Genomic DNA, 20,175 nt, shown 5'->3' on the forward strand with positions numbered 1-20,175 from the left:
ATACATAACATACAAATGAACACGAAAATAATATATGTACACAAAGTTTTGAGCACGCAATCAATTTAAAATTCACAGCATATACCCATCATATACATTTCTGTGCAGTAGTTTATTCAGAAAAGTGTATAATACATTGTAAATATAATAAAATTAAACTATTAAAATATAATTCTGGCTAACTAAAGTAGGGGACTAGAAAATAGTGCCCCCATTTTACATAGTTACTCATATTTAAAACATCTGCCACCAAAGTTTAAAAAACCAAATCTAGCAAACAGATGTAGCTATTTACTAAAAAACATGTTTCAACACTGTTCGGTAGCACAATTTGTAGGACGATTAAAGAGCGAGTCTTAAAAAATAGTACTTAGACTCTAAGCCTTAGAGTATTATTACAATAGTGTTTGCTTAAACCCATGAAAATAGAAATAATAATACTTTATTTTGGCGGTTCTAAGCAAAGTCGGTTACACGAGCTACAATTGTTACTTGAATCGTTGTCTTTATAATTACATCTTACATTTACTATTTACACAAATTGAAACCATGTAATTGAATTACGTTTTTAAAGCATACATTATCTTAGGAGTCGTTTAGGCAGGGGCGACTTCGTGCATCATAATTGGTGGTGAAGGAAACAAAAATATCGTCTCTACAAAAGATTAAAGAAAAAAATCTGAGTTACACATTGAACTATTATTACTAACGTATAGAACCGGCACACAGAACTAGTAGTATTTTGCGCCATGAGTTAAAGTGGTTTAGAAAACAAACCATAGAAGCGGAGCGTGAGTCTCGAGACCTATTAATTCATTTAATATTTTTTTTTAATAAATTTTTCATCGTATTTTCATTAAATGTTAACTTTATTATTTATATTAAATTATATGTAGATTTTAGACGGTATTGATATACATACATCCACAATGTAAAACATAGTCCCTAGTTATTTTACCGCGACTGTACAATAATTAATCCTTTATCACCCATGCCTAAACGATTATAACACCTATTTACATATATAACGACTACGTGAACATGTAAACATTTGTGAGGTAACAAAACAATATGGTTAACAAAGTCCTTTTGAATAGTAATTTGTTCGTTGAGTTTCCTTTGGCTGCTTCTGTGAGACCTGTGTGAGAAAATACGTGTTAAATATATTTTGTGTATTCTTACGTAAGAATGAAAATTACTTGTACCTACTTAATTTTCATGAGAAAGGCTGAAAGATAAAGCTAAAAAAATATATGAGAGGTAAGTCAGTTTAACTATTGACAGAGTCTACAGTTCGGTTTTTTTCGCATTAGAAAAAGACTACGCGATCTTGACGTGTCTTTTAATTGAAAAACGCTTTTTTTAAATCAGTAACTACTCGTATTACTTATGAAAGCATAATAATGTAAATAATCGTACCTATATGATTCATAATTGTTACATATTTGCCGTGACTTATTTATTAAAGGAAGTGTTTTTCAATAAAAAGACACGTCAACTTTGTTTACCTTTTTTCTAATGCTAAAAAATAACTAAGTAAGAAGACTTATAGTAAACTAGCTGTGCCCGCGGCTCCGCCCGCGTGGAATTTGGTCTGTGTCAGTAAGCGGCTAATTTCTAATCCTAATTTCTCTCCCTCTCCCCTGGAGGCGGAACTTGAAGTAAAGTTGACAGATGGATATGCTAGAGGACTGCAGTCCAGATAAAATATTTTACAATTAGGTACCACTAAATAAAACTACACTCCAAAATCAATAGTTTTGTTCGCCCTTATTCAAATTTTACACGTGATTTAAACGACAGAGTAGTAGATGTATATCGGACGATACAGTAAGGTATACGCGCGCGAGCGAAAGCGAAGCGGCCTGCCTGGCTAGAGCGCCACTCAACGTGATCTTCTTCACACTCCTGAGGAAGACCACGTGCCCCTTGTAACCTCAATGCGTTGCGAGACTTTCGCGAATGATTGGATTTTTTTCTGGAAGGTATGGTAATGAATATTACATGCGAGTCCCAAATCGTTTGACTCCGCAAACGACAAGTGCCGGATTAAGATATTTTGATGCCCTAAGCATTTCTAGACCATGGTGCCCACTCTCCCTAGGGTCATCGAGATTACATTGAATTTTTTTTGTAAGTTGAGTGACGTTCATTGTCGCATTACAGCTGAGAATGGAAATTAGTTTATTACGAAAATTGACAGTGCTGCAGCAGTAACGTTGCAACACAGTAATGGTGCTGCAGTCGCCACCCGAATGTCACCTTTATAATATCTTAGAATGCTAATTAAACGCGAGCGAAGCGAGCGCGAAATTGTTTCGATATAAAAACGCAATTTGATAGACAGTTGTACATTTTTAATTTTAGTATGGAAATCAGTAACATCATTTTATCACGAAAATTGACAGTGCTGCAGCAGTAACGTTGCAACAGAGTAATGCTGCTGCAGTCGCCATATCTTAGAAAGTAATTGAAAACGCGAGCGAAGCGAGCGCGAAATTTTTTCGATATAAAAACGCAATTTGATAGATAGTTGTACATTTTTACTTTTAGTATGGAAATCAGTCACATCATTTTATAACGAAAATTGACAGTGCTACAGCAGTAACGTTGCAACAGAGTAATGCTGCTGCAGTCCCCACCCGAATGTCACCTTTATCATATCTTAGAAAGTTATTGAAAACGCGAGCGAAGCGAGCGCGACAATTTTTCGATATAAAAAAACGCACTTCGATAGACAGTTGTACATTTTTACTTTTAGTATGGATCAGTCACATCATAATATCACGAAAATTGAATGTCACCTTTATCATATGTTAGAAAGTAATTGAAAACGCTAGCGAAGCGAGCGCGAAAATTTTTCGATATAATAAACGCATTTTGATAGACAGTTGTATATTTTTACTTTTAGTGTGGAAATCAGTCACATCATTTTATCACGAAAATTGACAGTGCTGCAGCAGTAACGTTGCAACAGAGTACCTAATGCTGCTGCAGTCGCTACCCGAATATCACCTTTATCATATCTTAGAAAGTTATTTAAAACGCGAGCGAAGCGAGCGCGACAATTTTTCGATATAAAAAAACGCAATTCGATAGACAGTTGTACATTTTTACTTTTAGTATGGAAATCAGTCACATCATTATATCACGAAAATTGAATGTCACCTTTATCATATGTTAGAAAGTTATTGAAAACGCGAGCGAAGCGAGCGCGAAAATTATTCGATATAAAAAACGCATTTTGATAGACAGTTGTACATTTTTACTTTTAGTATCGAAATCAGTCACATCATTTTATCACGAAAATAGACAGTGCCGCAGCAGTAACGTTGCTACAGTGTAGGTACCTAATGCTGCTGCCAGCGCCAACCGAATGTCACCTTTATCATAACTTAGAAAGTTATTGAAAACGCAAGGGAAGCGAGCGTGACAGTTTTTCGATATAAAAAAACGCAATTTGATAGACAGTTGTATATTTTTACTTTTAGTGTAGAAATCAGTCAAATCATTTTATCACGAAAATTGACAGTGCTGCAGCAGTAACGTTGCAACAGAGTACCTAATGCTGCTGCAGGCGCCACCCGAATGTCACCTTTATCATTAACATCTTAGAATGTTATTGAAAACGCGAGCGAAGCGAGCGCGAACATTTTTCGATAATTTTTGGTGCCCCCTAGACATGGTGCCCTAAGCAAGTGCTTATTTTGCTTAAAAGGGTTAATCCGGCACTGCAAATGACAGAGGTCAATGTTTTTTTTTCAAAGTACCCACCTTCGTGGCCATTATTAAGTGCTTAAGGAGGCGATACGTATGAATATGGATTTGATATCCTGGATGCTATATAATTACGATTAGGTATAATTTACCACGGAGAAAATAAATAATTCTATGCAATTATACGCGTGTTGATATGTGTGTTTTTTTTACCACTTCGTAACTGTGTAAACCCATTTTTAGTTTTCTTGGTTACTTAATGTTTACTCAGCTCCCAAAAAGATGGCACTGTGCATTTGTTGCAATGAGGGGCAATTAATTTACTGTCGTTTAATTTTGTTGTATTATTAAATCAACACAATTATTCAATTAATGTTGTTGATATCCATACGATTGATTGAAATTTTAGTAAAGGGTCTTCTAAACTTAGAGTTAATTTCGCAAAATTCTTCCTCGGTGACTTATTTAGGTCACATCGTATTAAATTCAGCGCCATCTGTTAGTTTACCAGGGTGCACATATTTGAAAAAAGTTTGCCTCTCCTTCCTAAGTAGCGCCATACGATTCAGGGGAAAACTTAAGTCAATCGAGTGTTGTGGCTACCCCCCCTTTTAGGGGTTGAATTTTTATAGCCTATAACCTGGCCGGAGATTTTCTCGACGGATTAGTAAAGTTTTCATCAAAATCCGTTCAGCCGTTTTCACGTGATGCGCGTTCAAATAAACAGACAAACAGATAAACAGATAAACAGACAAACAGAAAAAAATTCTAAAAACTTTTGGAACGTGTTCTGTTATCGATTCTAAGTATCCCCAGCCAACTTTTTTTCAAATATCTTCCATGTACAGACTTTCGACCGTCTTCAGCTTTATTATATGTATAGATGACTGCCAATATCCAGACAACGTCGCGAGAATCGTCAATGTTGTAGACAACGTTACCTTATCTCAATTTGCTCTTAAATGTTTCATTACTCGGCTCAGACTAGCCGTACGTACCACGAGTTGAAACTTGACGTTTACGTCAGCGTGTGCGTAAAACTGAAAACCTAACCTATAACCAAGAAAAAAATTTATTCAAAGTACAAAAAGTAAAATAATCCCATTTACGAGCAACATGTACAGTAACTAACATAATTAAATCCTAACACTAAACCATTAACATAAGCGGATTTCACAAACGACTAAGGAAACCTAACTAAGGTAACGCTGCCATTGCAGTAACTTAGCAAGTAATACCCCACTGCGTAATCAAAGACGTAGCGTAGTCTAGGTGCTCACAAAGGTGGGTTTACCTTACACTAAGACATGACACAGAAAAGCAAACCATAGAGGTGTCACTCGTTATGGAGCGCGATCAACACGGATTAAAAGTATCACACAGAATACTAATGAAATAAGTCATAAGCAACGTGAAAGTTCGTTAAGTAGCTGGTTTCATGCCGCTACGTAGTACGTTACGTACCTCTACGTTCTACATTACAATTTTAACAAGCATAGGGCCACTTGCACCACTCACTAACCCGGAGTTAACCGATTAAACCTGGAGTTACCATGGTTACCAGTACCATTTGACACTGGGTTAACGATTTAACCGGATTTAACCATTTAGAGGGATGGTGCAAGTTGCGCTAAGTTTGAGTCGGACGCCCTTTGCATTTTGTCTTTTTTCGAACTCTAGCTTGAACATTTAACCCTTTATAAGGCAGATACGATTTGGAAACCACTTAGTTAATAAACATTTACGGAGAAGAACATCCTCTTTTTTATTTAACTATAATGGTATTATATAGCGAATATATCAGGCTTTCTTTCCTCATTCATACTTTTTCGGTCAGTATTTAATTTTAGTGTAATTAATTAATCTATATTATGTGGTCAATTTATGTACTATGCCTGTCAAGGGAAGCAAGCTATCGTCATTGTTTCCATTATACTATTAAAAATATACACGTTATTATCAATTGAAAGTAGACCTGACGGAACACAATTTACAAGCGGAAGTCTCTTTCTAATTCTTTGATAGAAAGAGACTTCCGCTTGTAAATTGTATCGTGAAACGGGCCACCGGTTATAATTTTTTCAGTGATATTCGTATATTAATACTACCCACTCCAAGAGACGCAATAATGTTCGATTTACCGTATGTAGTCAATTAAACGCCAGTCTGTACAGAGCACCTTATGTTTGTTATGTCAATGTCAATGAATAGGTGTATTGGAAACAGATCATCTGAAAACTCAAGTGCACTAACAGGCTGAGTGCATATATTGATTGACCACATGTTTTTCTTAATAATTTCGTTTTTTTTTTGCCGTAGATGTGTTCCCCAGTGCATTACAAACATATGGTAGTGTATTTAACTTTCACGTAGCATATCTGTATGACTGGGGCCTTATAAAGGGTTAAATCGTTTTGAAGTGACAGTAGACAAATATGGTAATAGTAGTAGTTGTCATAGTGTACATTCGTACTCAAACTTAAAAAATACCTAGTCTCTGCTGCCTACTATTCATTGAATGAATTCTTCGAATAGGTGAATTTATAATAATGTATGCACTTCTTGCTTAATTTTAATAATGAAATGTATTATGTAAAATAATGTATTATAAATATAGAATAGTAATGTACCGAATAATATGACGTGTAAAATTGTATTGGTTTTATGAATAAATTATTGTATTGTATTGTATTGTATTGTACCATTTTTTATGGCTGTCAATCCAATGGTCCGAGTTTAAATGTACAGCGAGCTGCAAAATTACATGGACACATTATGAATGAATTCAATCATAAAGCGGCCATGTGATTTTATAGCTGGGTTCTGGGTTCACAATTCGTAACAGTAACAATCAATATGAAAACCGCTAAGACAGTAGCACAATAATCACATTCTGTGACCTTGTTTACATCAATGGCCACATGCATTATCCTTCTAACCCTGGGTTAAGAGGTTAAGCTGTTAACCCACTGTCAAATTGTACTGGAAACTATGGTAACTCCAGGTTTAACCGGTTAACCCCGGGTTAGTGAATGGTGAAAGTGGCGCTAAGTGAATTAGCTGCAACTTTATAAGCTACTTCAATAATTAATGATGGCCCCGAAGCACGATTAAATATATAAATGGCCGCCATAACTGCAGCTTGTAAATGTCTCGTTACTACGCAGGGCGGGGGCTGATTCTGTTTTAACAATTCGATATGATTTCATCTTATTTTGATGTGACCTTGAATCAGCGTGCGCCGCTGCATCGAGAGTTTAGCGTTGGAAATTTACGTTAACGTCTGCGTGAACTCGATCGCATTCCCTCTCTATCCCACCAATACACCAGTGCGAAAGAGATGGACTGTGATCGAGTTTACGCAGTCAATAACGTAAACGTCTAGTGTCAACACGTGGTACGGCCACTGAGCTGTGTGATGAAACATTTAAACGCAAATTGAGGAAGTTTTTGTTTAACCCTTTGTAGGTACACTGTTAACGACTACATGGAATGCATGTAGTGGTGTAATTTTATTAATTATTATTTATTCTATTTTATTGTATTACATTTTTAAAATGTCATTTCTTAATTTAATTTGTGATACTTTTATCTTTATTTGACATTGTATTAAGTCCCCCAATTGACATATATTTTTAAAAACTTGATATTTAATACTAATAAATCGAATGAATGATACGTTTTTTTAGACAGTCATGACGATCCTTATTGTGAAAAAGAATTTTTATTTTATATTTTTATTATGTAATATTTACAATAACATATTTTTTACACTGATGCAAATTTATAGTATAATGTTTATCATGTAATAAAGAAATCTATCTATCTAGAGCAGCCGGCGAATTATGGATGGATTTATCCATCTTTATCCACGTGATAAAATAACTGTCACTTTTTAACACCATGGGATAGAAAGTGACGGACACCGTTTTATCATGCTGTCACGTAGACAAGAACGACCATCATATCCGTACTAACGCTAATTCACGAAACGATCGATGGTCTTCAAGAAATGCAATCGAGATGCACGTGACTTACGGTCATATCAAATCCTTACAAAATTATAAAAACAGAAATGGCCTTCGGATCTTGATAATCGGGACTTGGCATTCATTATTCAGTAAAGCTACACTAATTGACATGAAGCTACTGAGCCTAATTATAAAGGGGAGTTAATCAAAGTGAGATATTGGGTTTCCGTATTATCTATTAGGTACACAACTTTGGATCGAATAGGTAAATCAAACACGGTAAGATCGTGACAAAAAAGGAATAAGACTTATTAAGAGAGGAACAAGTTATAGACTTTGTCCAAAGAAGGTACCTAATGACAAAAAAACAATCAAGGCGAATAAAGAACGACTGACGAATACTTAGTATCTTTTTGATACTAACTGTACTCACCTACTTTAGGTTTTTTTTTTCATAATTTAAAAAGAACATAAACTTACCTCCAGCTACGCTGATTTGATTGCTGAAATCTTCATTGTAGGAGTTTAGTTTGATTTCTGTGGAAAAAAAGGTTTGAGTCCATTTTGTTGCACTAATTTAATGGTAAAATTAAGTTATAAGAAATTAATAGCAAAACGCTTTATTGCACAAAACATTACAAAGTAGGTACATAACAAATTATTTCTAAAGACTTTTCTTCTCTTAAAAATACCGTTTTATTAGGCAGACATTCGGTTTTTTACCCCATAGCCCAGTATTTAGTCCATCTCTTTCATCCAATAGCCTAGTTCATTCTAGATTCCATCCCAATAGTCCTTATACCCTGGAGGGGTCTTGCATGCATCCCATGACAAGGATTTTGCAGTATCCACTTAGTGTATCCCTTACATTAAAGTGTCAAAACGGCATCCATGTTTTTTCAAGCGTCCTGTACACCATGGTTCCGTGATGGTTAAAGATACGAATATAACATAATAATCGATTAAAGGGGGATTTCAGAAAAGATGGTACCATTTAATTTTTTTCCAAAAAATCATCAGCTTTTGGATTATTTAGACTCGGAATCACGAGTACTACCTATTGAATGAGACAAATAAAAAAACTGTTCCCTATTTTTCATACAAATTTTGAGTGTCAGTTTTGTGACGGTCCATACAAAATGTATGTAAAAATGCGTCACAAAACTGTCATTTTTTTGGGGACACATTTTTTTTTCTTTTTAAATCGATAGAGTCCTCGTGGATCTGAGTAGAAATAACACAAAAGTTAATGGATTTTCGAAAAAAAGTAAATGGTACCTACACTTTTAAGTGAAAATGCCCTAATACTGACCGTAAAGCCTGAGCGTGCCCTCACTTTTGCCCAGCGAGTTGGTACTGACGCAGTTGTAGGTTCCGATGTCGCTCCGAGCGAACTGCCGGATAGTCAGCCACATCGACACTTTGTATGAGGATTTCTCTTCTCTTATCGTGTATTTCGGCCTGCGACAAATGGTATATTATGGTTATTTTTTGACCTTTTAACCACCACAAAAAAAAAACATCAAGCGTGCTCGTGTCGCCGGCGGTACGAATTTACACGAAGTTTTGTCTTATTTATCAGACCGCGGCGAAATGACCCTGATTTTGTTTGTCTTAGACATCAGTCGACGGCGGTTAAATGGTTAATATGAGTTCTCGTCTGTACAATAATAGAGAACTCTTGTTGGTGTAAGTACTTAAATTCTATAGACATTCTATAACCATAATAGATACTTGAGGTAAGCTAAGAGTGCTATGAATCTAATATTTCATTGTAGTTACGCGTTTAAGCTCGGCCTTCATTATCCATATGATTTCTTTATACTATAGTTAGAACTAAAATACCTATAGTTATCATTATCATAGGACAATCTGACACAAATCCCTGTAGCTTTTTATTAATTAATTTCAAGATTTGTAAGCAACATTTGAAGAAAAGTTCTAAAACCCTTATTTAAAACTAATGAAAAAGTAGAATTAAAAGGAATATAACGACGATCACAGTGACATAAAGGCATTTTGAAATTTAATTACTCAGAGTAAGTTTATTCCGAGAAACTTTTAAAATTAATTTGATTCATTCTTTATAAATGTTAACTTTAGAGTAGATAAAACTTTAAAGGTCCCATTATCGTTAATTTCAGTTAAGTAAAAAGACGAAAGCTACCTTCAACCTTCAAATATATCTTCTAACTTAAAAACAATAAAAACAAACCTTTGACCTTTCACAAATATAAAAATAGCGGGCTTCACCCACATCCTAGCGTCGCCCACATGCGTAAAATAACACCTTATCATTGGAATCTCTTATACATAATTCTTCACTTTGGATCATATTTTTTTACCCAGTGTAGGTATCATGGTCGCATTTCTATTACTTGTCATGTTATGCGTCACTTTCGCACATACATACTTGTTAGAACGTGACAGCCATGATGACAGACGATAAAAAACCGACCATCGTAGCCCAACAGGAGGTTTTAGTTTGCCAATATGACAAAATACCCTGATATCCAGACATCGTAAATTTTGTAGCATTTTTGGTGCAGCGGAGTGGTGTTAACGGAATTGGTAATAGATATCCAATGAAATGGTAAATTAAGGTTAGTATTAACGTAATTAACGCTCATTAATCATTAGGGTTGAAATTGTTTATACCAATTCCGTTAAGTAACAATAGGTACTACGCTGCACCGAAACTGCTATAACATTTACGATGTCTGCTGATATCAATTTAAAACGTTTTCCTTTTACTAGGCAGTTATGGTTTTTAAGCAGAATTGTGCCGTTCAGCAAAATGGTATCAGCGCGTGACGATAAGTAGACAGGAGTCGCGTTGATCCAGTTAAGACTGCGCCGACCGCCCAGTGGCTAGTAGTGAATACCTACATAAATTAGTATTTTACGCTTCAAAGGAAACTACACTCATCCGCCGCTTCCCCCTAAAAAGATCCTGATGATTCTCAAAATAATTTTAGCCTTTGAGAACCCATATATTTAATTGTTATGAATCAAAATTAGCATAGACCTTAGCATTATAATACGAGTACCTACCGCCATAGGTATATAGACTTAGTTTTAGTTAAGTAATAAAAGTAGTGTTTCTTTTGTATTTCTCTTGTTAAACTGTAATTTTGTGTAATTATTTTGGTTTAATTTAATTTAATTGTATACCTAAGTACATTATGTTACATAGGGAAGAGCGGTGTTGCCCAACACGGGCATATTATTTTTAGCTCCATCCCTTGCATCATATTTTATGTATATTTTTTGAAATAAAGATTTTTTTATTTGTATTTTTTATTGTAGAACAAGATCAAAACCGTAACAAATTATTAAGTCAGAATCAGCCTCCAGTAACTAGACCAACTGCTCATCGTAGGCGAGTTGTATTAGCAAAGGGCCCGATTCGGATTTTGAAATAGACATCTACTAGATATCTTTTAGACGTCACCAAGATACGATAACGATATGTTTAAGATCTAACCTGTCAAATTTGACATTTATGCGATTCTGGGGGTACTCTTGAACGATTTCCACAAGATATGACTTAGAGACCAATTCACATCTAATAGATCTATCTGACGTAAAAGTGACACTGGTTGCCCGAATTGAGCTGCAAAAGAGAACTAGTTGAAATCTAAACTATAACGTATCTAGAATGGATCTAGTAGGTGTCGTCTCTTGTGAATATCTTGAAGTTCGAATACGGCAGCATGGAAAACTTTCCCCTTATTACGAATCATTATGACTCCCCCCGTTTATCCAGGACATTACATCTCGCCTATAAGACCCAGAATAGCGTGCATGCTCCTGCTATTCTTGTTTATATTAAGGCTCAATATAGTGTTCTTGTACATAGGAAAATGAGCTTTAGTTATTTGAGCTTTTGGAAATACAAAGGTTTTGCTTGTGAACTCTGTTTAGGTTCTGCAGCGAAATTGTGATTATATTATTATATGTATTGTGTTATTTAATATGTTACTTTAATTAAATAGGCTATTATTTTCTTTGTACCGCTAAGTTTTTTTTTCTTTTTTCAAAATATTAAAAAATTTGTTGAGTAAATTAATAATTTTCTAGTTGTTTCTTTTGTCTTAATAGAAAAGTAAAAAAAAAAACAGTACCTAGCTAATAACATTTTTATTTAATTATATTACCAGGATTTGAACCCAGGACCTCCTGCTTCGTAGGCAGAGTCACTACCGACTAGGCTAGGAGGCCGTTATTGGAAGGAGCATCGCAGAAGAACATACAAAATGGGTCATTCATCGACGTATATCTCAAGACGGGCCTTACAAACACTAAAAATGGTACTAGTTCAGCGGTGTCACTCACGAATTCGAGCCAATCGTGCTCTCTAACGCAACTAGTTGCCACCAATCGCGCGCGGATTGCGAACTCATCAACCAATCGCGTTGTAGCGGTGTTACACCGCTGTACTGGCCCCATTCATGCCCCATTCTTATTGCCCGTAAGTCCAGTCCTGAGATATATGGGGTCATTCCTCAGCAGTCGATAGAGGTCACCATCATCATCAGACAGACCATCTTCAAGTTCAACTCACCCGTCTAGCAGCATCTCTCCCCTATTCTTAATCCAATAGTTGATGGTGTTGGGGTAGGCCTCCACGTAGCACTTAAGTTTGACGTCCGTGCCCAGTGGCGCCCCCAACAGTTGGTTTGGCACTTTCACTGTTGGTGCAACTGTGGGAAACAGTAAAATTAAATATCTGTGTTAAGGATGACTCACGTTAGACCGGGCCGGAGCTTCCGGCGCATCGTTTTCTATGGAAAGCATCACGTGATCGCCTGTCATGTCATAGAAAAGTAAGCACCAGAAGCTACACGGAAATAAAGGATTTTATTGTGAGTTTGAACCGATAATTTGTGCTCATGAACAAGCGACCGCGCGTAAATATTTCTATTTCTTGTAAATTTGTTAAATACTTAAGGCAAAAGCAAAACACCCAATTAATAGGATTCCAATCTAATCTTAAAATGTCAGTTCATTAGCCTGACAGAGCTCTAGAGTCCCTAGAGATTTAGCTGTATATTAGGAATAGGCTTATTCAACCTATCTCAAGTCTAGAGAGGCACAGCCGTATTCGAACAATGAGATACTCAAATACTAGTATTGAAACGATATGGATTGGATATGTCAGTGTCAAACAAGTGTCAAAAGTGACGTTTTTGTTTGAAGAAACGTCAATTTTGACACTTGTTTGACACTGACATATCCAATCCATATCGTTTCAATATCTAGTATTTGACGTATCTCATTGTTCGAATACGGCTGATAGACGGCTCGTGTGTCTTGTCATGTTCAACAAAATCATCTCAACTACTATAGGTAGGTAACATCACCTAATACAAGCTAATAAGTTTGTTTTAACAATGTACTAATTTGTGTCCAGGGAAGTGTATTAATTAGTCAATATAATATTTACCTGACTCGGTTAGAAATAGACAAGTTAACACACTGTTATTTCCTAGCAACTGCAGGTTTAAACCTTGCAACACTAGGTGAAACTTATTAAGTTAGAGTCAGTGCATGAAAAGTCTGCAGCGGATTTGATAGCCCACGCAGTGCACGTGTTATTTTAAACGTCAAACTTCTATGAAATTGTGACGTATAAATGACACTTGCACTGCGTGGGCTATCAAATCCGCTGCAGACTTTTCTTGGTCCGACTCTATAATGCTGCAAACAACAGATTATTAATTTTATTTCCAAATATGTGTCATGGTAAATAATATAATTATGATCTTTCCCCGATTCGGTTAGGGTTAGACCATAGACAATTATATTACTATTATTTTCTAGAAACTACATTATTTAGTTTAAAACTTGGACGCAAGGTAAAAATAAATAAGTTGTAGGCAATGTTCCAAACAATAATTTATCAAATTATTAACATAATAATATGTTATATCCGAGTAGCCGAAAGAGAAAGAGACAAGCTTTTATTCAACAACGAGTGTAACAAAGATGAATGATTTGCAAAAATGTATATACAAAAACAGATTAATTTCTAAGTAATTAAATACATAATATGTGACGTTATCTATGAAAAGGGACCTTATTGTCGATGGCGCTTACACCATTATTAACGATGCTCCGACGTAAATACAATGCCGCGCGACGCTGTGCGGCGTAAGCGCCATCGACAATAAGGTCCCTTTTCATAGATAATGCCCCATATGGATGTATTTTTGTGCTCCTTATGTATGAGTATTATCTATCCATAGTTATATAATGTGATTGCATCATGAATCTAGTATTAAACTGGATTGGGCATGAGTGGTGGGGATAACTGACAGAACGGGATAGTCTTACGTATCTTTCAGTAGGAGTAGCAGAGAACGCGCTATTATTGTTTGTCCTTATCACAGTCTCACATATTTTTTGTTCCCCACCATTTTTTTAGTATGGATAATGGCGGGCAACAAATAAATTCGATCAATCACAGTGTCGCATTTGCGTATGTTTTGTCCCTCACGGAGGCACGCGTAAACCACTTCTATACGATCCTACTTTCTATGGATTGCATGCACTCGCAATATTGAAAGAAAATGGCGGCCTGTCAACCAAGGAAGGTAACGTTATTTTATTGCACCGAGGGAGCTGTGATTGATGTAACCGAGGTTCCCGTGCGGTTGGGACGCCATTTTGAAAGGTAATGCGACCTGGGTTTCTATTTTGACCCGAGAAAGTGACATAAAGTAACGTTGGAAAGTTGGTCCCTGCTGGCTAGATGATAAGGGGCGTTGCTTGGTTGGTTGGTTGGAGGGGGGTTGGTTGGTTGGTTGATCGATTTTGTAACTAATATGTGGCTTTCCATTGGAGAAGGGTCCTTATCTGCGCACATGGAGCATAAAGGCCCTCTTTTGATGGAAAAGTCACAAAACTGTATTTTTTTTTGGGGACACATTTTTTTCTTTTTATATCGATAAGTTGCTTGAGGCAGCTGTTAGACCGGCAGCAAATAATAATCGAACCATTTTTTTTTTTCCTAAAAACGCCCTCATACTTGAATGTTCCTTCATTGATAAAACAGCAAATACTTATTTTGAATGGAATATAAGTTATGGCATCATGTGATGGGGTAGGTAGTAGGTACTTAGAGCATTTAGTAACTGGAGACGCCTTGGCTGTCATTTTCTCTACAAAACAGTCTGCCGATTTTTGAGGGGAGAATGTATGGTTATTTGTACATGATTTGTACGTAACGTACATATAGCCATGTCAGATAAACGTCAGTCCATACAAAAGTTTGCACAACTGTGCAAGGTTTTCGGCAGAGGGGTGAGCTCTTAAAGGCGACTTCGTTTATTAAATGCTCTAAGGGTAGGTTAGTACGAAATAGTCGAATAAATATCAGATTCGCTTTGAATAGAAAAATACTTACAATTTACGAGTAAAATGATCCTTTTGCTGACTGCGGGCGGCACGTCGTTGGACGCGATGCAGAGAAACGCTCCCATCTGCTTGCGGTCCACCCGCCATAACGGCAGTGAGCTGCCCACGTAACTTTCAACTGTGTGAGAAGGAATATACGGTTGATATTTGATTAAACATGAATGGCACTTAAGATTATTTTGATTTTGACTGCAGCATTGTGCCAAAGTAACTATCAACTTAGTAACAAAGAAACCAAGGTTGCTTTTTGACGGAACAATAATAAAATAAAAGAATATTTGACTTAAACTCTATTTTTACTTTTTAACCCTTCAAGTGCCAACGTCACTTTTCAGTAGTTGGAATTTAAACTTTATATTAATTAGTCAAATATTAAATTTAATTAAAGTAGGTAATCGACCACGAGCCGGCGGCCTGCCAAACTTAATTTAACATATCGGGCCCAAAAGTATACAATCGTCTCCCGGATTCAATAGTATAATTTTTACGTCGTTGCTTTCATTTGGCTACAAGTCTTCAATCAAAGACGATTGGCTATTTATTATTAAAAGCTGATGAAAGAAAACGACCTCTTTGAATACGCACACGCTTGTTTGTATTAGAAATATTCGATAAAATAAGGTTTCATAAGTCAACATAGGTTTCTTTATGACTAACCAAAGAATCTTCGATTCAATAAATACTTTATCTCAGACTAGATTTTTATGGTAAATAGAAGATAAAAAATAGAGATATTCACTGTTTATTAAATTAATTATTTCATAATATCATGCGCGAAATTAAAGCACCAGAAAATTGGTAGGTATACCTAGCCAGAAGTTATTTTTGGACGCAATTTCTATTTAATAAAACCGGCCAAGTGCGAGTCGGACTCGCGCTGAAGGGTTCCGTACCATTACGCAAGTAACGGCAAAAAAAAATCAGGTTTGTTGTATGGGAGCCCCACAAAATATTTATTATATTTTGTTTTTAGTAAGTATTTGTTGTTATAGCGGCATCAGAAATACATCATCTGTGAAAATTTCAACTGCCTAGCTATTACGGTTCATACATGAGATACGGCCTAGTGACCAACAGACGGACAGTGGAGTCTTAGTAATAGGGTCCCGCTTTTACCCTTTGGGTACGGAACCCTGAAAAGTTGTTATTTTCTTGAAATTGACAAGCATCCATTCTTGGCACAATACTACGGCATTTGGCACTTTTCGTCATCACGTTGCTAAAAGAACCTAAATTTTGTAAATAATAAATAAATGAATATTATAGAACAAATTTACACAGATCGACCTAGTCCCACAATAAGCTCAATAAGGCTTGTGTTTGTGTTTCGTGGCTTGTGTTTTGTGTTAAAAAATATATATATGTATATATACATAGAAAACATCAATATCTCAGGAACAAATATTTGTGATGAACACACAAATAAATGCCCTTACCAGGTTGCAAACCCGGGACCTCCTGCTTTGTAGGCAGGGTCACTACCGACTAGGCTAGGAGGCCGTTCAATCTACATAGTTACCTATAGACAACCACGGTGAGGCCACGAGTTGAGGTAATTCCATTCAGGGCGCGTTGGAGCACTTGGAGCAGGTCCATTCTTTATGGAAAATGATTACTTATTCTGTGATTGTTTCGTCCTATATTTAGGACATTCCGCCTTGCGAGGCAAGTAGTTTGCGTCGGCTTTCCTCAGCTCGAACAATGGTCGCCAACATAAAAATAATAATCCTACCTTTGACAAACTCCCTTGAGAGCGTCTTCTTCAGCAGAATCGGTTCATGGTCCTCCCTCCTCCAGGTGATTTTGGGGGGTGGGTGGCCCGTGGCCTTGCATGTGAGGGTGGCGTTCTCCAGCTCCTGGACGGAGACATCGCCGGACGTGTCGTCACTCACGATATCGGGGGGTACTGCAGACAAATAGAAAAAAAATGGTTAAAAGCAGTTAATTTAATCATCAATTCCCTCCAGCCATGTTGTATCTCAACAATTCCTCGAACTAGGATTAGACAACTAATGGCCATTTTAAAAAGCTCTATTTTCCACCTAGAACAGAAATTTCTGGCGCTGAGTGTACATTTGGCCACCCCATTACCATCTCAAGAATTACCCTAATCCCCCAACGCAAACTTTACCCCACCAAAAAATATGCAACAGATTTTATTCATACGCCAAGACGGCAAACTCCATTGAAAGAAAACTCCTAAAAGACGGGACGAAACAGTTTATCCCCCCCGCAAAGAGCCTGCCAATTTTTTAATGCATAAACTTTTACGAAACACACGGGGAAAAGTAAATTTGGCGGAAAAAAGTAAATTTCCACAATATTGTTGTGATTTATAGTACCCCAGGAAACATGGAAACTTTTTTACTTTAACCGTTTACGTTTGGCCCGGGCGCCATTTGCATTCGAGATTGGGACCCACATTTCACGTTTTCTTGTTTAGTACGTACAGTAAAACCTGGATAAATGAAATCTCAAGTAAACGCCGATTTTTACACTCATTCAACAAGGATAAAAAAGATTAAATGTTGAGAAAGCCTTTTTTAACACCTTATTTAGTAACATAAGTTTCAAATTCCAAATCTGATTACAAATAAGTTTAAACTTGAAATTATTTCAAAGAGAATCAGTTGTAATGCATGTACTATTAGGGGGCAGCATAGGAGCCGTCAGATTTTTGGCGCGAGGTGTAAGTAAATGTGAAGTTTATGCTTCCGATGTAGCCCACAAGATGGCAGAACACATATTCTGGTAATAGGGGATATTACTGCAGTGTTCTGCCGCCAGAGTGCAGCACTACCGACTCAGTAAATTCATAGACTAACTTATACATACTGTGCCTTAAACTGATTTTTGACAAGTTTTCACAGACAATAAAATATGACATTGATGCATCAAGGCGGTTTGTTAACAAGGGCCTACCGGTAAACGCGAAAATCAAAATTTAGTTATCTGCCTCTTTATCGCTCGAATATGCAAGAATGATACCTAGAGAGATTAGATAACGAAATTTAGATTTTCTTGTTTCGCGGTAGGCCATGTGTCAATGTGGTTTGTTTACTGATGTGCCACAAAGGTGCCACCTACACAGACAGAGCTTTGCCTAATATTCCCCATTGTAACGTATCATTACTCCTAATTGCTAGGCCTAATAAAATTGATCTAAAGAAACCTACAGTCTAAATTATATTTCTTCTGTTTATAAGTTTTATAACATTCAACCTTTGTTGGAAACCCACGCAAGAACGCGAGTGCGACCCTCGAAAAATAAATGAAACGTGCATATTTAATACACTTAACATTTTATAATTTAGCTTTTGCGTCAAATCCGGTAGTTGTTATTTTTTAGAGACTTGTTTCTGATGTTGGCCCAATGAATAACCAAGTTTGTGACCTCGAGTGCCGAACGCAACTTAGCAAAAAATGGAAAAAACCGCGAAAATTTTGGATCTTTTTAGATTAGGGCGATTATAACCCTAAAGGACTAGTTTTTGATAGTACCTTTTCAGGACGTTTTTTAAGGACACTAAATTTGCTACAATATGGGATGAGAATTGTCTCTGTGGAGCTAAATCGTTTCCGAGATATATAGGTTTGCGCTGAGGGTTTAGCTGATTTAATATAAGGAAGTGTTTTATAATTTGTTAATTACCTATTTATCGAAATGGTAAATTGTGTATTAATGTAAGAGACTGTAGCTTTATAATAGGCAATTAGGTTTGATTAATCGAGACATATTTGTTTGGCAAAATCTTTTTTTTTTAATTAAAAGCTGCATCTCCTACTACTACCTAACCTACTTAAGTAGGTAACTACTATACGGCCTTAAGCTGTATAATACCGAGTGCACGAACTATTTCAGTTAAAAAATTACTGCTTTAAGAAATCCTAAGAAACTTAAACGCCAAACGCATTCTAATTTTACTGCACAACAACTTTCCAGCAAGTTATGGCAGAATTACGGTCCGTTCGAAAACTTACTCCGCCTAAAACGCAGTAATTTCTCGAAAAACAGGAATAAAATCCTTCAGAATCTGCATCTGTCTTTGCACTAACATAATTTATAAATGTACCTACCGAAACTAAGTCAGGCCTGTACCTATTACTGAGAAGTGTTCGAAACAGATTCAGCTTGTAAATAAATCCTAAGAAACGTAAACACCAAACGCGTTCTAATTTGAAAAAATGAAACTTTTTTACTGCAACTTGCCAGCAACTTATGGCAACTGGGTCCGTTCGGAAACTAACTCCGCCGAGTTTAGTAATTTCGTAGTCCTGCCGATATTTGCATGGCGCGGGCCGCGATTTCTTTTTCAATTTCGAACTTGTTCGGTTCTTTATTGAGGCCGGGTGTCACTCGGTGCGACAAGCGAACTGTTGCGAGTTTGCGAGGTTTTCGAACGGAAACTGTTTTATTGAACGTTTAGAGTTAGTCTGTTTGTACCTAGTGGGGTGAAACTGCGTGATTTAGGGGGAAAATTGTGTTGATATAAATTTGAGTATATCAATGATGATTAAGATTATATACCATCAAACGGGGTGAGTAGATTTCGCGGGGAGAGGTGGGTTATGAATGGGGAGAGAAGGTTTGAGAGGGGGGGTGAGAAGGGATTTTAAGGCTACTGCTACAAAAATAATGTATTCCAATTTAAAATGGAGCTACAGTAATACGCATAATAAAAAAAAATCGATCCAACAATCTTCCAAAATCACCTTTGTATGAAACCCCCTCTCACCCCAAATACGAGGCACTACGGGGTGAGGTGGGTTTTCCTCTTTATCGTCAAAGTTATGAAATGGAACTATCCAAAATAAAATAAAAACTAAAATACAAACGTCCGGAACACTTATATACACCATTCAGTTTTCATATGTAAAAATAAAATGTTATCAAGGTTTGAATTTCAGTTTTGACCCTACTCACCCCATTTTACGGTATTTTATCGTTTATGGTGTAACTTTTATATTACCATTTCGCGTGAATTTCAATCACGTCAGAGTCAATTTCATAAAAAATATTGTACCTACAATATCATGATATGACATGTAGCGACCATACTGTGCG

At 36.4% G+C, this 20,175-nt stretch overlaps 1 protein-coding gene across 3 annotated transcripts in view; it reads right to left on the bottom strand.

The window, feature by feature from the left end:
• Window positions 1–364: 364 nt before the first annotated feature.
• LOC134798923 (limbic system-associated membrane protein-like) overlaps window positions 365–20,175 on the bottom strand; it is a 68,914-nt gene continuing 49,103 nt past the window's right edge. For all 3 annotated transcript variants that reach the window (XM_063771352.1, XM_063771351.1, XM_063771350.1), the window contains 6 exons: window positions 16,843–17,016; window positions 15,100–15,228; window positions 12,256–12,394; window positions 9,001–9,149; window positions 8,169–8,225; window positions 365–1,138 (listed from right to left, as the gene is read on the bottom strand). In XM_063771352.1, coding sequence (XP_063627422.1) covers window positions 1,032–1,138; window positions 8,169–8,225; window positions 9,001–9,149; window positions 12,256–12,394; window positions 15,100–15,228; window positions 16,843–17,016 — 755 coding nt within the window. In that variant the 3' untranslated portion in view covers window positions 365–1,031. The remainder of the gene's footprint in view (window positions 1,139–8,168; window positions 8,226–9,000; window positions 9,150–12,255; window positions 12,395–15,099; window positions 15,229–16,842; window positions 17,017–20,175) is intronic.

This window comes from Cydia splendana, chromosome 17, assembly GCF_910591565.1.
Source record: "Cydia splendana chromosome 17, ilCydSple1.2, whole genome shotgun sequence".
Taxonomy (NCBI): Eukaryota; Metazoa; Arthropoda; class Insecta; order Lepidoptera; family Tortricidae; genus Cydia; species Cydia splendana.